Source organism: Peromyscus leucopus, chromosome 22 (genome assembly GCF_004664715.2).
Source record: "Peromyscus leucopus breed LL Stock chromosome 22, UCI_PerLeu_2.1, whole genome shotgun sequence".
Taxonomy (NCBI): Eukaryota; Metazoa; Chordata; class Mammalia; order Rodentia; family Cricetidae; genus Peromyscus; species Peromyscus leucopus.
Window position 1 is genome coordinate 8,455,488 of NC_051081.1, and position 15,748 is coordinate 8,471,235.

A 15,748-nucleotide genomic window follows, 5' to 3' on the forward strand; every position below is an offset into this window, starting at 1 on the left:
AAGCTGTAGTAGTTTTTCTTTTACAAACTTGGATGCCCTTCTGTTTTGGCGTGTAAATATTAAGAATTGAAATGTCATCTTGGTGAATTTATTCTTTGGGTATGTAGTGTCTGTAGCTGGAGGGCTTCTCTCCAGGCTCCACCAAGCCCCGCAGTCCCACAATCCACATATAAAATAATCACTCAGATGCCTATATTATTTATAAACTGTATGGCCGTGGCAGGCTTCTTGCTAACTGTTCTTTTATCTTAAATTAACCCATTTCTATAAATCTATACCTTGCCACGTGGCTGGTGGCTTACCGGTGTCTTTACATGCTGCTTGTCCTGGCGGTGGCTGCAGTGTCTCCTCCTCAGCCTTCCGCTTCCCAGAATTCTCCTCTCTCCTTGTCCTACCTACTTCCTGCCTGGCAACCTACTTCCTGCCTGGTCACTGGCCATCAGTGTTTTATTTATATAGAGCAATATCCACAGCACTTCCCCTTTTTTTCTTTTTTTAAAAAGGAAGGTTTTAACTTTAACATGGTAAAATTACATATAACAAAACAATTATCGAGCAAGAATTACAGTTACAATATTAAAGAAGATGTCCTATCTATCTTATATTTGTGAGCTTAAGGTTTTATATCTAACTTATCTTTTATCATAATTGAGGAAATTACAACTATCTAGTTTTCAACCACATCAAAGACCTGAGAAGGAACATAATGGTACCTGAGAAATGGTAGATGGATGCAAGCAACTTTCGGGAATCTTGCAAAAGTAGACCAAGACAGCTGGCAGCCTGGACAGTCACCTAATGTTTCTCAGCATTGTTGGTGCATTCAAATTGGCTACAGGCCTAGAGTATCTGACAGACCATTTTTAGAAGCAGGAATTCTGAGAGACCATCTTACCCTGTCTTGGCAGAGTACAGTGGTCGCTTTCCTTGTATGGGGAACCTGGAGAGAAGCCCTCCAGCAACAAATGTCCTTCCTTGTCTCTTTAGATTAGTTTTAGTTTGATGTCTATTTTGTCAGATATTAAATTGACTATACCAGTATGCTTCTTGGGTCTATTTGTTTGGAATAAGTTGTTCCACAAGTTTACCCAGAAGTGATACATATTGTTGATGTTAAGGTGTGTTTCCTGGAAGCAGCAGATAAATAGACCCTGTTTTCACATCCATTCTATTAGTCTTTTTGTGTGTGTGTTGTTGTTTTTAAGATTTATTTATTTGTTATGTATACAGTGTTCTGCCTGCATGTTTGCCTGCAGGCCAGAAGAGGGCACCAGATCTCATTACAGGTGGTTTAGAGCCACCATGTGGTTGCTGGGAATTGAACCCAGGACCTTTGGAAGAACAGCGAGTGCCCTTAACCGCTGAGCCATCTCTCCAGCCCTAGTCTGTGTTTTTATTGGAGAATTAAGACTGTTGATATTGGGTGTTACCAGCTAGCAGTGTTTGTTGATTCTTTTTTATTTGTTTTTGTTGTTGTTTTGGTGTGCACACGTGCGTGCGCATTTCTCTCCTTTGATTTGTTGCTTTGGGATTATTTATTCCTTGTTTTTTCTTGGGTGTGGTTAACTTGTTCAGGTTACAGTTCTAATTTGAGCACCATTATAGGGCAGGAGTTTTAGACTGATATTGCTTAAATTTGATTTTATCATGGAATGTCTTATTTTCTCTATCTAATGTGATTCAAAATTTTGCTGGGTATACTAGTCTGGCATGGCATTTTTGGTCTCTTGGAGTCTGTAGAACATCTGTCCTATCCCTCTTGCTGTTAGATTGAGAAGTCAGGTGTTACTCTAATGGTTTTGCTCTTATATGTTATTTGGTCATTTTCCTTTGGAGCTGTTAAAATTCTTACTTTGTTCTGTACTTGTAGTGTTTTGACTATTATGTGCTGAGGATATTTTCTTTTGTGGTCCAGTTTATTTGGTGTTTTGTATGCATCTTATACCTTGATGGGCATCTATTTTCAAGGCATCTGTTTCTTATCTGTCTTGAAAATATTTCTGTGCTTTCGACCTGGGATTCTTTTCCTCCTCCATTCATTCTCATTATTCTTAGATTGGTCTTTTCATACTGTCCCAGATTTCAATGATGTTTTGTGCCAGGAGTGTTTTAGAGTCAACATTCCTTTGACCTAGGCATCCATTTCTTCTATCATGTCTTCAATGGCCAAGATTCTCTCTTTCAGATCTTGTATTCTCTTGGTGAGGCTTGCCTCTAGGTAAGGTTTGAGTACCTAAATTTTTTATTTCCAGGTTTTATTTTGTTCCAATGTTTTTTTTTTTTATTGATTCTATTTCGACTTTCATGTCTTGAATGTTTTATTCATTTTCTTCCACTGTTTGTTTGGTTTTGTAGATTTCTTTAAGGCCTTCGTTCATTTCTCCTTTAGGGACCTTATCAAGTTCATCAGGACTGTGAACTTTTTATGAATGTAAAGTGTTTTTACTTGTGCTTCAACTATGTTGCCCGACTCAGGGCCTGCTGTGGGGGGCAGGCTCTGCTGTAGTGGGGATATCCTGTCCTGGCTGTTACTGGTTGTGTTTTTACATTGGAGTCCAGGCGTCACGGTTTGGGAAGATTGTAATTTAGGTGTTGATATCTGGTATTATATTTGTTGTGTGGGTGTGTTGTCCTTGGTTTCTCTTACCTTCTCTGGTTCTTAGCAGAGTGGTTTTTATGTTTTCCCTGGTATAACAGGCTTCGGGATCTTGTTAAGTGTAGCCACTGTGGGTTCCAGGTAGAAAGTGTTTCGAAGTGTGGTAAATTTGGCACCCCTGCCAACCTGTGGTGGCTGTGGCAGTAGCTTAAGCAATCACCCTCACTGTCAGGTGTGGCACATTTCCACTCTCATGTTGCTATGGGTTGTGTAGAGTTGCATAGCAAAACATGCCCCCTTAAAGTCCCTGGCCACTCCAGAGCATTCTCTCCATCTCATTCCTTCTCTCTGCCTCCTGATCTTTCTGTCTGTCTGTCTGTCTGTCTGTCTCTATCCTGTCCCAATTCTGACATAGCACTTTGCTCTGCCCCATCCCTCCTGCTTTAGTTCTGTTTTGAGGTGTGATTTCTTAGGGACTCACCTGGGCCTGCCCAACAAAGGTACCCTTTTCCATAGCTTTATCATTACACGAAGTATTGAGAGTTGAAACTTAAGAATGGAGATGAACTTCATTATGGATGAAGGGAGGTGGCTGAGGGCATCCACAGAAGGGAGCAAAGCACTGTGCTCCATTAGGATCTGCTCAGTTTCTTCAGAAATTGTGGGGATAGTGAGGACAGGACAAAGCAGAAATTCTGCTGCCGAGCTGGGCATGAGAATTGGGGATGGACTTGCAGGAATGGAGGCAGAGGTGAAGATCTGCACTTAGCCTACCTGCTTTGCTGGGCAAAATAGGCTGCAGGGAGTGAATGCTGTTTGTGTGGGGCCTGGGATAAAGTAACGAGTGGGTCGAAAGAACTTTGAAGGGGCATATCTGTGTGGTCCGCTGGAGAAGAGGAAGGGGAAGCCCACAGAAGGTGGTTTGCAGCAGGTCTGGGCATGAGAAGTGGAGATTTGATATGGGTGGGTGGATGGAGAGGTGTTGCTTGGCAATTAGCCAGCCTGCTTCCTTTGCTGAATTGGTCGTGTGATTAGAATGTGCAGAGCAAACTGAAGGTAATATCATTTTGGAAATGGCAGGTGGGGAGTACTGAATGGCTTTAGATTCTCAGAAGACCACTTCCCTCAAGTGTGCTGGTAGTAAGGGTTTGCACCAGAACTTCCCTAAAGTGCTTTATTAATTAAGGCAGAGGAGGCGGAGTGTGAACAGTTCATTATTCATAGACCTTATTACTTACAAACTGTCCGGTGAGGTTCGTGGATAGTCATAGGCTCCTGGGCATGCTGCCTCTTTAGGCTTTGTGGTAGAGGAGAGCAATGTCAAGTCCAGGCTTGGATGGGTGTGTGTTCTGAGGGCAGCAGGCTACTTTGTGAGGACACCTAGACACTTGAGAAGCAAGGAATGGTGAGTGTGTCTTAGATTCCTGGATGCCTGGGTGGCGGCACTAGGACATTAGTTGCTTTGGAGATAAACAGCGCCCACCGGAAGGTTCCCCTGGGAACTAATAGGGCCCAGTGGCAGGTGAAGTCTGGAACAGCAAGTGCACTCCCAGGTGCACCTGAAGTGTGCACCCAGCAGGCGCCTTTATCCCCAATCCCCCACTCTTCTGTCGTGGTGAACCTGGTTCACCGAGATCCCAGCCCTCTTGGGTGAGTCCTTGCCGTGAACCCGCACAGATCTTGCAGCACTGGCGGGTTGGTCTGGGTGCGGATGTGGGTGGTCTGTGCAGTTTCCCTTCTCGGCTTGTGCTTGTGTTTGTGCTGATTAAGATTGTTCCCTCTCATCACCTTTGATTTCCTTCCTGTCTTCCCCTTCCCCTCCCCCATCTGGTCGGCCTCTGAATTGAGCCCTGGGCCTCCTGGTGTTAGAGAAGTTCCCACAGAGCAGCAGTGCCTAAACTACCCTTAACACCTCACCTCATCCAATTTTCTTTTTCTTTTCTTTCTTTCTTTTTTTTGTTTTGTTTTGTTTTTGTTTTCTGAGACAGGGTTTCTCTGTGTAGCTTTGCACCTTTCCTGGAACTCGCTTTGGAGACCAGGCTGGCCTCGAACTCACAGAGATCCGCCTGGCTCTGCCTCCCGTGTCCTGGGATTAAAGGTATGTGCCACCACTGCCCGGTTTTTTTATTTTTATTTTTATTTATTTTTTTTTTCCCCAGAGCTGAGGACCGAACCCAGGGCCTTGCTCATTTTAGGCAAGTGCTCTACCACTGAGCTAAATCCCCAACCCTCTTTTCTTTCTTTTTTTAAGGGATAATGGACAACAATGTTTTCTTTTTCTCCTGCATGCAGTTGGTCAAAGGTACCATTGTGAAGACAGAAATTCAAATTTGCTTCACAATTTATTTGTTTGCAGTGGTCTTTTTCAAGGCCAAAATTGGAGTTCTAGAAAGTATTTGTAACTTTGGTGAATGTGCAGAAGGCCAGCACGGCTGACAAAGAGCTTCATGGCGTTGGCATTGTATTTTTGTTGCTGTTGCTTGTTTTGCTTTAGCTGTTTTAAAACAGAAGGAATTGGGAGTATGAATTTTGTAACCAGAAATTTCCAGGATTGCAGTCTTTGGAAAAAAATACTAACTTTCTTTACCCTTCAGGTAGTGGATGGTATCAGGCTTGGCTTTCTTCTGACAGATCTTAATTTTGTAAAGTATTGATTTCCACAGGAGATATCTGTTTTTCACAATTCTACACGTGTCACCTTGTCGCTCTGAGCATGGCTGTTTCCATGTATTGCTAATTCTACCAGGTCAAAAATAAGACACTACTACAAATTCTGAGCCAAATTTGAAGCAAGCTTTAATTAAATGGTGCCCAGGTGAATGGACTCTGGCCCAGTCCATTCCCAGGTTCCCAGAAAATGGCAACAAGTCACATTTTGCAGAGGCTCATCACTCAGCAGGGATGAGTTTCCCAGTAGCTGCAGAAAGAGTGCCCCACCCCAGCCCTTGTCCCCTCCATTCTCCCCTGCCCCCATGTACCTTATCCCCTTTCCAGATCTCACCGCTGGATCCTTAGGTGAGAGTCTTGTGCCTTCCTCCATCCCTCCATGTGGGATTGTAAATGGTCAACAAGCCCAGCTGTGATATGGAATTCTCCAAGATGGAGGTTGCTTATCTGGGAAGACATTCTGTCACATCATGACTAAGATTAGTCAAAACCGTCTGTCATATGAAGAGCATCTGTGATGGTCATGTTTCGAGACCTAATTTGATAGACTTGAAGAAAGTATTGGTGAATTTTACTGTTTATTTTTGTTAAAATCTTAATGTGAATAAAGGATGGAGAGATGGGTCAGCAGTTAAGAGCACAGACTTCTCTTCCAGAGTACGGAATTTGATTCCCATCATGCACATGGTGACCCACAACAGTCTAGGACTCCACTTTCAGGGAATGCAATGCCTCCTGGCTTCCTATGGCACCGAGCACATATGAGGTGCATTGATGTACATGCAAAAAAAAATCCATACACATGAGGTGAAATCAATTAATATTAATTTGCAGTTACTGTTGGGAACATCATGAAAGCAGAAGCAGGCATGGTGAAGTCTCAGGGTTAATCGTTTAGTGTCTCTGTGTCATCACTAGAGAGTGACCATTGTGGGCTCTTTGTTAGCAGACTGTGAGATCCTGAGATTTGGGGATGTTTACTCTAGTGGATGGAGGGTTTCCTCATGGCCTTATGCAAAGAAAACCTTTTCTGAAATTCAGGGACTGCTTTTCATAACTGAGCCCTAAGTGGAGTATTTCTGCCATGTATGTCTATTTTATCCATCCATTGAGTAATTGTATTCCTTGTTGGTGTGTTTTAAGTATATTGGCAGAAAATGGACACATTGAAACATGAAGTGGAACACATGAAACATGAAAAAGTCATGGGCTTTTAACTCATTCCTAATGTTTCAGGTTTCCTATCAAGCCCTGTATGGTTTTTGTGCTTGAATCTACTTGGAGCCTGCTTCTACCCTGAATTCTGTTTTATTTTGTTTTGCTTAGCAAAGAATATTCCCCTGAGCACCTGTTTGGGTGACTGTGTTCTGCTGACTGCAGGAGTCTTCAGGAGGACCTCTAGACACATCAGATGCACAAAATGGTGAGTATGCCTTGGGCTCCTGGAATCCCGGGTGGCAGGTGAATTAAAAATAGAAGAGGACATGACTACACCCGTGTGTGGTGGAGGAGAAGGTTCATTGTCAATATGAGAGAGAGACAGCACGGCCAGGGCCTCTGGAGTGGTCCGCAATGACCTGGGCCATGGTAGAAGAGAAAGGGTAGGAAGAGCAGGAGACAAAGAGAAGAGAAGGAGGAGAAAGGGGGACCAGGTGGCCAAGAGGCAAAACGTCTGGGCTTTATAGACTCAGAGAAGCTGGGGGAAGAGAAACGCAGCCCCATCACTGGGTTGGGGAGTTTAGGATGGGGTGGGGTGTGCGGGTCAGGTGGAGTCTGTAACAGGTGGACTGGCAGCCAGCTTTCTCTTTAATGTTTTATGGACACCTCAGCCATTTGTCCAGAGAGTGAGACCTAACATGGGGTTTGGGACACTGGCTGCTTTGGAGGTATGTGGTGACAACGGCTGGATTTTCCCTGGTGCTGTGCGGTCCAGTGGAGCTGGAGTCTGACACAGCAGTGCCTATGCCCACATGCACTTGAAGTGTGCACTCTGCAGGCAGACTTGAGCCCTGTGTCCCCCTCTTCTGTCCTGGTGAAGCTGCTTCTTTGCAACGCCCCCCCCCCCAAACTCTTGTGTGAGTCTTAGCCGTGAACTTGTCCCAACACAGACCTTGCTGTGCTTGTGGGACGGTGCTTTGTAATTGACTTGAGAGCACCCTACATTTATTATATATTTATTACACTTGTGTGTATAGTTTCTTTGATTTCTACTTTAAATATGCAATTTTATATTTAATATATAATATATTATCATTTCTTCGGGTTTTTTTTTTTTTTTTTTTTTAGTTTTGGTGACAAGGTTTCCCTGTGTAACCTTGGAATTCCCAGTGTTTCCCAGGCTATCCATGCCCTCAGAGATCACCCTCCTCTTTTTTTTTTTTTTTTTTTTTAGACAGGGACACTTGTGTACCTGCCTGGCAATCACTTTATAACTAAGGCTGATCCTGAACCTTGCTGAACCTTGATTCTCAAAACTCCCCCTCTCTTCCCTTTCCCGTGCTTGTTTTTTTCTTTTTAATCCTAGTGTATCGCTACTCTACTTGCATATCACATGCCTGCTACTGTGCCTGTACCAATCCCACCTCCCCACAGATCTCATAGAACCATTCTTCTCCATGCTCTCTGTGGACACTCAAGTCAAACTGTGAAACAGATAGCTAAGAGGCTAAAGATCGAATCCATACACAGGAGAAAGCGACAGCATTTGACTTTGTGTGCTTGGGTTACCTGGCTAGGTAAGTCAGGAGCCAATGAATACCACAAAGTCACCCCTCACAACAAACCACAGAACAGATTTATTGCAAGACCCAGTAGGGTGGCTGCCTCTGCTTGGGTGAGAAACAGCAGAGAACTGAGCAAAAGGCAGGGTTTAAATAGGATTTCTTAGGTGCAGATTTTCCAGAGTGGAGATTTCCAGGGTGGGAATTGGTGGGTTTTCAAGGTCAGACCTTGGGCTTTTTACTCTGTAGAGCAGAGCTTGGCCGCCTGAGTGTGGCAGGGCTGGGTCTGCTCTTCATGGCAGTTAGAGTGTTCTGTGGGCAGAGCCTGGGCTTTGGGGGTTCTGGGGGTGGGGCATGGCCACTCACATGCCTCAAGTAGCTTATGAAAAGGCCAAGAAACTATTTAATATGTTTATTATTGGGAATTTCCTCTCTATAAGTGATTGTATTTTATCTCACCCTTACAGCCCAGCACACCTTTATTTTATGTGCTTTTGTTTTATAACCCACTGAGTTCAGTTAGTGTTATCCCAATGTGTGTGGCCATCCAGAGGGTGTGTGTGGGCAACCTACTAGTGGTGACATTTCTGAAGAAGAATGACTCTTCATCTCAGTAATGCTGTCAGTTGCCCATACTTTCTTAGCTAGGGGTGGCCTTCTTGAGAACCAATCCCATTCTGCCCAGATTTTTGACTGACAGGATCCAAAGTGTTTGGGACTTAAAAAAATGTTTCTTTTAAATAATTTATTTAAATTTATTTTATGTGCATTGTGTAAAGGTGTCAGATTCCCCTGGAATTGGAGTTATAGAAAGTTGTGAGGTGCTATGTGGGTACTGGGGATTGAACCTGGGTCCTCTGGAAGAGCAGTCCTCTTAACCACTGAACCATCTTCCATCTCTCCAGTCCCTAGATTTTAAAATTTTTATATGTGCATTGTAGACTATTTTTGGGGAAACTGGGTTCCTTCTCAGTAAGAATACTCTTTTTTCCTTTGTGTCTTTATTCATTGACCTTCTATAAACCTACAGTGTTAATGTTTAACATAGACAATTATTATTCATGTAACCGATGTAGGATTAAGTCAATAAGAAATCACTTGTTTTCAACTGATGTTGGTCTAATTGACACAGGAAGAAAACGAAAGTGAAAGGCAGAAAGAAAAAACTAAACACTTCTCATGAATTCGGTGTGGCTGGAGACTTAGGCCAGAGAACTTGTCTTAAATTGAAACTGAGGAGTCCTACATTGTTTGTGAATTGTTAGAGTCACGTATTAGTCCACTTTTCTTATCTTTTCTATTGATTTCTTATCCATTCCTGGTGAACAATGTAGCAGAGATGGTACGTCCTCCACCGACCTGTATTGTAGGACATGGAAACCTCAGGTTGATGATTGTTATTGGCCAAACTGATTATTTGGTGCACCATTGAGAACATAAATGTCACAATGGAAATTGGGCAGAAAGTGTTTAGGGAAATTTCTAGTAATGCGAGAGGAGACTTGGTTTGCTTCCCTCCATGTGACTGTTTGCCCAGTTCATAATTGGTTACTGGAGTCTGGGCAGGGTATTCCTGTTTAGAGAAGAGTAACTTGACTCAAAGCAAAAGCATAGTACAGGACAGAAATGTGCAATGAAACATGTCAGCAGGAGTGAGAATACACAAGGGGTCAGTTATCTTGGGGGGCTTTGAAAGAAAGAGGATTTGGTTGCTAAGGGGCACAGCATGCACACAAGGTTCAATGTTTTGACTGACAGGATTACATTTGGTCAGCCTTGCTAACTACACATGGCATTTCTCATAGAGATATGATTTTAGAACTATGCAGGCCCAATTATTTAGAAGAAAAAGAATTGTAAAACCAGAAGAAGATTGTTCTTAAACATTCATTTTGAGAACAGTTTGCCTTATTGCACATGCACCTCAAACTACTTCATTGAGAATCAACCTATTTTCCATGTGTCCAAAATGGTTTCCAAAAGGTGTTTGAATATAATAAGGTGTTACGAAGGCATTGGTAAAGGAACTAACTTGTTGTTCTTTTTAAAGGAGACACAGATACAGCCCACTAGGGATAATTTTTCTAAGGAGAATACCCACAGGTTGCTAGGTTCATTGTTCAGAGAGGGCTGTGTGCAGAGCCCAAGCCAAGTAGAGTTCCAGGTTGCTGAGTTTTCCCTGTGTTTCCTGCTTCACTATTGTCCCAATGCTTAATATTAATCTTGTTATCAATTACAGCAGTTCTCCTTGTTTAAAATTTTAGCTTGCTCACATTCTTTTCCCCTACCAAACTACTCCACGATCTGTACATTCAAGTTCATTTCAAGTTGTCTGATGTAGGTAGACTGAAGTTATATTCTTCTCTCTAATATCTCAGGAATAGCCTTTACTCTAGTTCTTTACAAAGTCCTTGTTCCCTCTCAAACTTCTGATCCATGTTTCTTCTGTAGGCATTTCTTTCAGTGTTTTTGTCCTTAAAGCATCTACCAGAGTGATTCATTCAGCTTTGCGTTCAGTGTGTTCTAGACTTTTTCTTGTCTAAAGAGAATTTTCTCACCAGTTCCTCCACATTTCTTCCAAAACATGTTCAAAATGCCAACAGAGAACCTTGTTAGTTTTACTTACAACAAGGGTCCATTTTTAAAAAAAATCTATTTCTTGTATCGGGCTTTTTATCTGGCTGCCATAAATGACTCTGAGAATAGGACCTTAAGGCAGAGTTTATTTCCTCTCACAATTGAAGGTCAAGTCCATAAAATGCATGACTATGAAGCGACTGGTCAGATCCCACACAATCAGGAATAGAGTGATGTGTAGTTGTCTGTCTCAGCTCCCTCCTTCCATTAATGTAATTCCTATATCGTTTACAACATTCTGCATCTCAAGTAGATGCACTCGTGTGTGTGTGCGCGCGCGCGCGTGCGCGCGCGCGCGTGCGTGCGTGCGTGCGTGCGTGCGTGCGTGCGTGCGTGTGTGTGTGTGTGTGTGTGTGTGTATGTGTGTGTGTGTGGTGTTCGATATGTGTTTGAAACCTTAGTCCACATGTAGTGGAACTCATTGGGAAGTATTAGGTGTGGCCTTGAAGTAGGAGGTGTGTCACAGGGTGGGGGGTGGGGTGATCTTTGAGGTTTTAAAATTCCATTCCAGGCACCTTGTCTGTCTCTTTGCCACCTGCCTTTTCCAGGAGTAATACATTCAGCTTCTGTTCCAACTCCATGCCTGTCTGCTTCCCACCACAATAATCATTGACTAACCCTCTAAATGTATAAGCAAGCCCCAATTAAATTCTTTCTTTTATAATTGTTGCTCGATCCTGATATCTCTCACAGCAGTAGAAAAGTAACTGAGACAATGGATGTTATTATATTACACCAAGTAATCAGGATGGCATCACAGAGATGTTTTTGGGTTAACCTTTATCTGCATAATCACTTGGAAGTGTCTTTACAAGCTTCTTCTGTCCTAGATGATTCTGTATATTGTCAGCCTGTCAGTGAAAAGTAACCATCGTAACATGTGCACTGTTTTAGGAGTCCGTGACCTTTGAGGATGTGGCTGTGAACTTCACCTCAGGAGAGTGGGCTTTGTTGGATTCCCGTCAACAGAAGCTCTACAAAGATGTGATGATGGAAACCTTCTTGAACCTGATCTGCATAGGTGAAAAAATACAGCATGCTCCCGTTGCTTATTCAGTCAGAGAACAGCTGTGTCCTGCTTATGTGTGTAGTGGTGTGATTTGAATTCTTGAATGGAACATGTGGGAAATTGAGTGCTTTAATCTTGAATATGTCATAATGAATTATTTGGTTTTACTTCTAGAGAAAGGACTAGAAGAAAATATTGAAGAGGACTACAAAGATCTCTGCAGAAATCTGGGGTAATTTATATGTAATAGAAAGGAATTTATATTTAACTTTTGGTATGGGAGGTTTTGGCTTCCCTAAGCTCGAATTAGTCCACATGCGTTACTGTTTGACAGACGTACCTCCCAAACTAGACTTTTCACCGGCCTCTGTTCCCAGAGCAGGTCGCATCTGCATCCGTAGGACTGACCTTGGTGCCAGAAGCAAAAACAGCCCCTCAGAGCTCCCCCCCCCCCACCGCACCCCCAACTCAGCGGGCAGTGAAAAAACAAGGAGAGTACTTGAAACAAGAGCATTTGTTGGTTTGTTTTTTGAGACAGGGTTTCTCTGTGTAGCTTTGGAGCCTGTCTTGGAACTCACTTTGTGGACCCGACCAGGCTGGCCTCGAACTCTGCCTCCCAAGTGCTGGGATTAAAGGCATGTGCCACCACCACCACCACCACCAGGCCGAAACAAGAGCTTTTTTAGAGAGATTCCCCCCCCCCCCAGGCTAGAGCTCCTACCTGTCCCCGCTTGTGTCTTCCCCCGAGATGCAGTTCTTGACGCTGCCATTGCTGCTCAGGCTCTCTGCTAGCCACTTTTTGTTCTGGGGGTAGGGGCTTGAGTCCCCATTTCTGCATCGTTTGCACAGCCCGGTTCTGCCTCAGCATTTCTCGTGCTGCCATTGCAGGTACTGCTAGAGGCATGGCCTTTGCCCTCTTCCTTGCAGGGAGGATTTCAAAGCGTTCACTGCTTTCTCCATGCCAGCAGCTTTTCCCTGGTCCTGCACCGCCTCTGCCGCGGTTCGCCCTTGGAGACGCTGCCTGGTGACTGCAAGGACCCTGGTGCCCCTGGAACGCACTTAAATTCGGAGGTGCTTCCTCTCTGGCCTCTGCTGGCTGTTTCCCGAGTGCTGGTTAGAAGAGGAGACACAGCGCTAAGAGTGAGGGTTTGCAATGTTCCAGGGTTTTTGTTTTTTTTTTCTAGTCTTTCCCATTCGGATAGACTCCCTCCAGGTGAGTCTAATTTTGCCCTTACAGAAAGAAGATGAGACCTAAAAAGCTTCCAATTTCTCGAGTAAGAGAAATTATGAGATTTTTTTTTCAAGCCCTTCAGTTCCTCCCTCATCTCATCTCAAGACTTCTGTTCCTTAAATTCAGCTTCATGGCCAAGAAGGAAATGATTTGATGGTACCATTGTGTCAGCAAGCATTTTTATCCAGTGTCACTGGAGCGAAGGGTTTTGTGTGGCTCTTATCTGCCTCAGGAAACAATTTTTCCCCTGCAGCTCAGGACTCAGATCTAAGCTGTCCACGGGCCAAAAGCTTCCACAGGAATATTTTTCTGCCTGTTTTCCTCATAGTATTTTTTCATGACTCTGGTTCTTCCCCAGGAGTCTGTGTTCAGAGTCCCAAGAACACAGCTCCTTTGTCTTGTTGCTTTTCGACCTTACCCTAAGTTTTTTCTTACATTGTATTCCTATCTTCTACCTTACCCTGTTTTTTCTTACCTAATATTCCTATATCTAACCCTATATTTTTGCTTAATTTTAATGGATAGAAATTAAAACAGAGAGAGAAATAAACCTAGACAGAGAAAGATACTCGCTGCAGCCTAACTTCTCACTTCGGCTTTTCTTTCCACTGCTTTGTTTCATGTATATACTCCTGAAAATAGAATACCATAGCCTTTACTGTTAGTTCATTACCAGGCATGTCCCCCTGCTCCTGTGATGCCCCGACTCTCCTTTCACCAAGTCCCTAGTTAAATTCCTGTTCTGTGGGGGTCCTTGAACCTGTATTCCATGTCCTGGTGCCATCTGTGGGAGACCAGCTCCCACTTTCCCCCAGGATACTCCTGAGAAGAGGGGGATAAGAAACTTTTAGATAGATAGTGTGGAGAAGAGACAGATAGAAAGAAACACAGGACAGCTTTGGGAGGGCCTGGATCAATATCTACTGGCCCTTCTGTCTCTTCTAAAGGGCTTTTTATAGGGATGCAAAGGGGCAGGGCAAAAGACCTCCCCCTAGCACAGCCAAGTGCAGACCTTTCCAAACACCAGGTAACCACACACGTGGTCAAGCCATTCCTTAATGCGGCCCTGCTGGGTAAAGCAAGCTCAGATCTCACTAGGAAGACTTTGTGGGCCCCACAGTTTGGGAGTGAGAAGACAACTGAGAAACTACAAAATGACCCAAATATACCTTGGTGCAAATTGAATCTAAGGACAAATTCCTGTAATGGAACATGGAATTGTATCATTCAATATTTGTGTATCTCATCTGTGTGATTCATGATTATCACTATCATGTGACAGACCAGTAATTTCTGGAAGATCTGTCCCAGTGGTTTATTACACAAAACCTTCCCATTCTATGTATTCTCTGCAGCTTTGAACATAAGTGCTGTGTTTTGTTTCCTTTCTTTTGCTGGGACAGAAAACAATTCTTCCTTGTCATAGTCCCAACACGAAGGGAAGCCAGGGCAGGGACTCAAGGATGGCAGGAATCTGGTGACAGGAACTGAGCAGAGGGGAAGGAGAAATGCTGTTTACTGGTGTGTTTCTCATCCCTTACTCAGCTCCTGCCTTCTTCAGCCCTGGCCCATCTCTCTTGGGGGACACCACCCACAGTGGGCTGGGCTGTTCTACATTAATCATTAATTGAAAAATGTCTCAATAGATCTGCCTAAATGTCAATCTGATAAAGACATTTTCCCTGTTGGCTTTCCCTCTTCTCAGATGTGAACTTGCTTCGGTCAAGTTGATGGAAACTAACCAAACACTTGACTTCCGTCTACAGTACACACAAATCACACGCTATTAATCCAGAACTTCTCATGGTTTGTTTCTCCCTAAATCATCTTAATCTCACAATATACAGCATGATATAACATTAGAAATCACAGATTCTTAATATCACTGTCCCAGTAGAACCTTTGAGATATCTTCCTTCATCCCTAAATCTATAGAAGTCAGACTTCCATCATTTACACTGTTCTCAGCATTCCTGTCCTCTGAGGTCCTATGACATCCACTGAGCCTTAATGACTAAGGTCCTCTAGCCTAAGGTTCCAGACATTTTCATAGTCCTCTTGACAACCTTGGCCAGCTTTGTCACAGTACTACCCTGTAATGAGAGTTCCTGCAGAGCTCTGCGGCTGGTTTGATTCCAGAGTGTTAGCACCTGGCTTTGATTTGCCTTTTGTGACTGCTACACTTTGTGTCCATTACCTTCTGTTTGAAGTATGTAAATTTTATCTGAGAGCTTCCTAAAGGTTCAAAGCCTTTTGCAAAACTTCATTGTGGAAGGACTCAGAAAACTGAAATATCCTGTGACTGGGAATTGCTTTGGCATTTGTCTCTTTGGGGAACTTCAGATAAGAAGTTTTGAAGCCGGGCGGTGGTGGCGCACGCCTTTAATCCCAGCACTCGGGAGGCAGAGCCAGGCGGATCTCTGTGAGTTCGAGGCCAGCCTGGGCTACCAAGTGAGCTCCAGGAAAGGCGCAAAGCTACACAGAGAAACCCTGTCTCGAAAAACCAAAAAAAAAAAAAAAAAAAAAAAAAAGAAGTTTTGGTATGTGGAAATTGACTTGCTAAAGGTGTAAATTGTTTAACAATAAAAAAAAAAAAGTCCTTTGCAAGGCTACAATTAGTCAGTCCAAAAGAGGCTGACCACCCTGTGGCTGAAAAGAGTGATCCTGATTCTTCCACAACTTGTGTGAACTGAACACCCGATACAACACTACCCCATGAACCTGGTAACCAGCTTCTGTTTGACAGTGCTCTCTGCTCCTGATAAACACCATGACCAACGCCATCTTTGGGGGCAACGGAGTTATTTTGGCTTACACTTCCATGTTATAGTCCAGCAAGGGGAAGGCAAGGGAGGCACTCAAAAAAGGCAGGAACCCAGGGAGACCAT

At 43.6% G+C, this 15,748-nt stretch overlaps 1 protein-coding gene across 5 annotated transcripts in view; it reads left to right on the forward strand.

The window, feature by feature from the left end:
• LOC114680842 (zinc finger protein OZF-like) overlaps positions 1-15,748 on the forward strand; it is a 69,322-nt gene that overhangs the window by 10,860 nt on the left and 42,714 nt on the right. For 4 of the 5 annotated variants that reach the window (XM_037197922.1, XM_037197921.1, XM_037197920.1 and 1 more), the window contains one exon: positions 6,590-6,686. In XM_037197922.1, coding sequence (XP_037053817.1) covers positions 6,675-6,686 — 12 coding nt within the window. In that variant the 5' untranslated portion in view covers positions 6,590-6,674. Of the gene's footprint in view, positions 1-6,589; positions 6,687-11,514; positions 11,642-11,803; positions 11,862-15,748 lie in introns of all 5 variants that reach the window. The other variant, XM_028854011.2, reaches the window with a different exon arrangement.